This window comes from Tarenaya hassleriana, unplaced genomic scaffold, assembly GCF_000463585.1.
Source record: "Tarenaya hassleriana unplaced genomic scaffold, ASM46358v1 Cleome62, whole genome shotgun sequence".
Taxonomy (NCBI): Eukaryota; Viridiplantae; Streptophyta; class Magnoliopsida; order Brassicales; family Cleomaceae; genus Tarenaya; species Tarenaya hassleriana.
The window spans coordinates 372,689-374,800 of NW_010968712.1; the positions used below are offsets into that span (position 1 = coordinate 372,689).

At 41.6% G+C, this 2,112-nt stretch overlaps 1 protein-coding gene across 1 annotated transcript; it reads left to right on the forward strand.

The window, feature by feature from the left end:
- The first annotated feature begins 357 nt into the window (after nucleotides 1-357).
- On the forward strand, nucleotides 358-1,614 carry LOC104799986 (plant UBX domain-containing protein 7-like). The gene has a single exon (XM_019200884.1). It carries the CDS (start codon nucleotides 444-446, stop codon nucleotides 1,551-1,553), a length of 1,110 nt encoding a protein of 369 aa, XP_019056429.1. The 5' UTR covers nucleotides 358-443; the 3' UTR covers nucleotides 1,554-1,614.
- The last annotated feature ends 498 nt before the right edge of the window (nucleotides 1,615-2,112 follow it).

Genomic DNA, 2,112 nt, shown 5'->3' on the forward strand with positions numbered 1-2,112 from the left:
AAAAATCAAAAACTACTTTTCAAATATTATAGAATCCAAAAATCAAAAATCAAAAAATAAAAACTAAAATCCAAAAACTAAAACCAAAAATCCAAAATAAAAATTATCCCTCGTTCAAATTCATAATATATTTTTCTTGCGCTAACAGTACAAAATATTTGGTACGGTCAAATAAAATTCAGGAAGCGGTAAAAAAAAATTTAAACAAAAAAGGAAAATCTGATTTGCCGTTGCAGCGGGATACGAGTACGACTTCTAGTTTCCATATTATTATTATTTTTTTGAAAGAAAAAAAATGAAAACTTTCGTTTTTTGTTTAAAAGATAAAAAGGAAAATATTCCGTAAAAATAGGAGATTTATCGTTTTTGGCTACTTGTCATCTTCCTCGGAGGACTCTGCTTCTCGTGGAAAAGTGTGGAGCCTATAAATAACACATCAATCAATGGCTTTCACAGATCAATCGAGTGAAGTTTCTGCAAATCGGAAAAGATCGATGATTTCCGAGACTGAACAACGGAGACTGGTCTCTTTTTTCCTTGAGATCACGGTCGGAGAGACCGTCGCCACCGCTCGGCGGTTCTTGGCGGCGACAAGCTGGAACCTTGACGAAGCCATCCTCTTATTCTACTCCGGATATCAGAAGGATTACGCGGCAGAAGACGAGGTTGACGCTCCGTTGACGCACGATCCGGCGTGGGAACAAGGTCAAGGAGGGGATTCGCCGAGATCTACCGGGGACTCGGCCTCGGTGTACAAGCCTCCTTTTGACCTGATGTTCAATGGGTCGCTCCATCAAGCGAAATCTGCTGCTTCTGAGGAGGATAAATGGCTGATCGTGAACCTGCAATCCAGAGAGGAGCTCGCCTCTCACACGCTTAACCGGGACACGTGGGGGGACGAGGTCGTTGCGGAAACCATCACGAACAACTTCGTCTTCTTGCAGGTTGAACACGACGCCAGCGATGGTCAGAAGATTCACACGTTCTACAACGTCGAAACCCTACCCGTGGTTCTCGTGATTGATCCGATAACCGGGCAAAGGATGCGTCTGTGGTACGGAATGATCGAAGGCGAGACCTTGCTCGAGGAACTAGTACCCTTCATGGACGTTGGTCCTAAACAGCAGCTTCTTCATAAGAAACGACACCCGAGATCGACCGCAGAGGAACAAAACCCTTCATTGGAGACAGTGCCGGAAACTGAAACCCCTTCGTTAGAGACACTGACTTTGTCTGAAAAAGACCAAACTAACGCCATGCCCATGTTCCCTCCTCTTCCTCAGGAGCCAATTGTGGGCGATCCCCGCTTGTTATGCAGAGTCGGTTTTCGCTTTCCAGATGGGCGGAGGCTCGTGAGGAGCTTCCTGAAAACAGAACCCATTCAGCTTCTTTGGTCTTTCTGCCACTCTCAGATTCAGGAATCGGAGATGAAGCCGTTCAAGCTGGTGGAGACGACGACCCCTCGTTCGGCCAACACTATCCACTACGACTCCGACCAAACTTTCGAACAATCTGGCCTCGCCAATTCCATCGTCTTGCTCTCTTGGGAATGATTGATTATCTCATCCTCTTTGTTCCTTTTTTTCTCTTCCTCTTTATTTCCAATCATATCATTTTTTTAAATATAATATTTAATAATATCATTAGTACTTATATTTTTTTATAATTCTTTAAATACGATGATTCCAATTATATTCAATTAAGGTCGGATTAAATAACATCGTCCGAGTGTTGCCCCGAGAGCGACAGAGCCGATTCCAATTTATGAATTCAATTAGAGGCCCGACAAAAGTTTGATAGAAAGTTTCGGATATGGGCCCAAACTGGGCCCAATTTTATATGGGCAAAAGTCAATTATTGCTTCCGGTTTGACTTTTCCTTGGAAATTAAAAGCTTTTAGAAAATAAATATTCTTGTTTCTTTCTTAGCATCACATTTAGTCCGATTTAAAGTTTAAAAGACAAAAAAAAAAAAAAGTTTCATTAAAGAAACGTGTTAAAAGAACGAGAAATGGGAATATCATTTCATTTGGCCCAATAAAAGGATCCATAAAAGAGCCGAAAAAAAGGATGATTTTTAATTATCACATCGTCCATTCGAAGAATCGTGCTT

Excerpts from the sequence above, each read along its gene's own strand:
- LOC104799986 (XM_019200884.1), top strand. The coding sequence starts at position 444 with ATGGCTTTCACAGATCAATCGAGTGAAGTTTCTGCAAATCGGAAAAGA.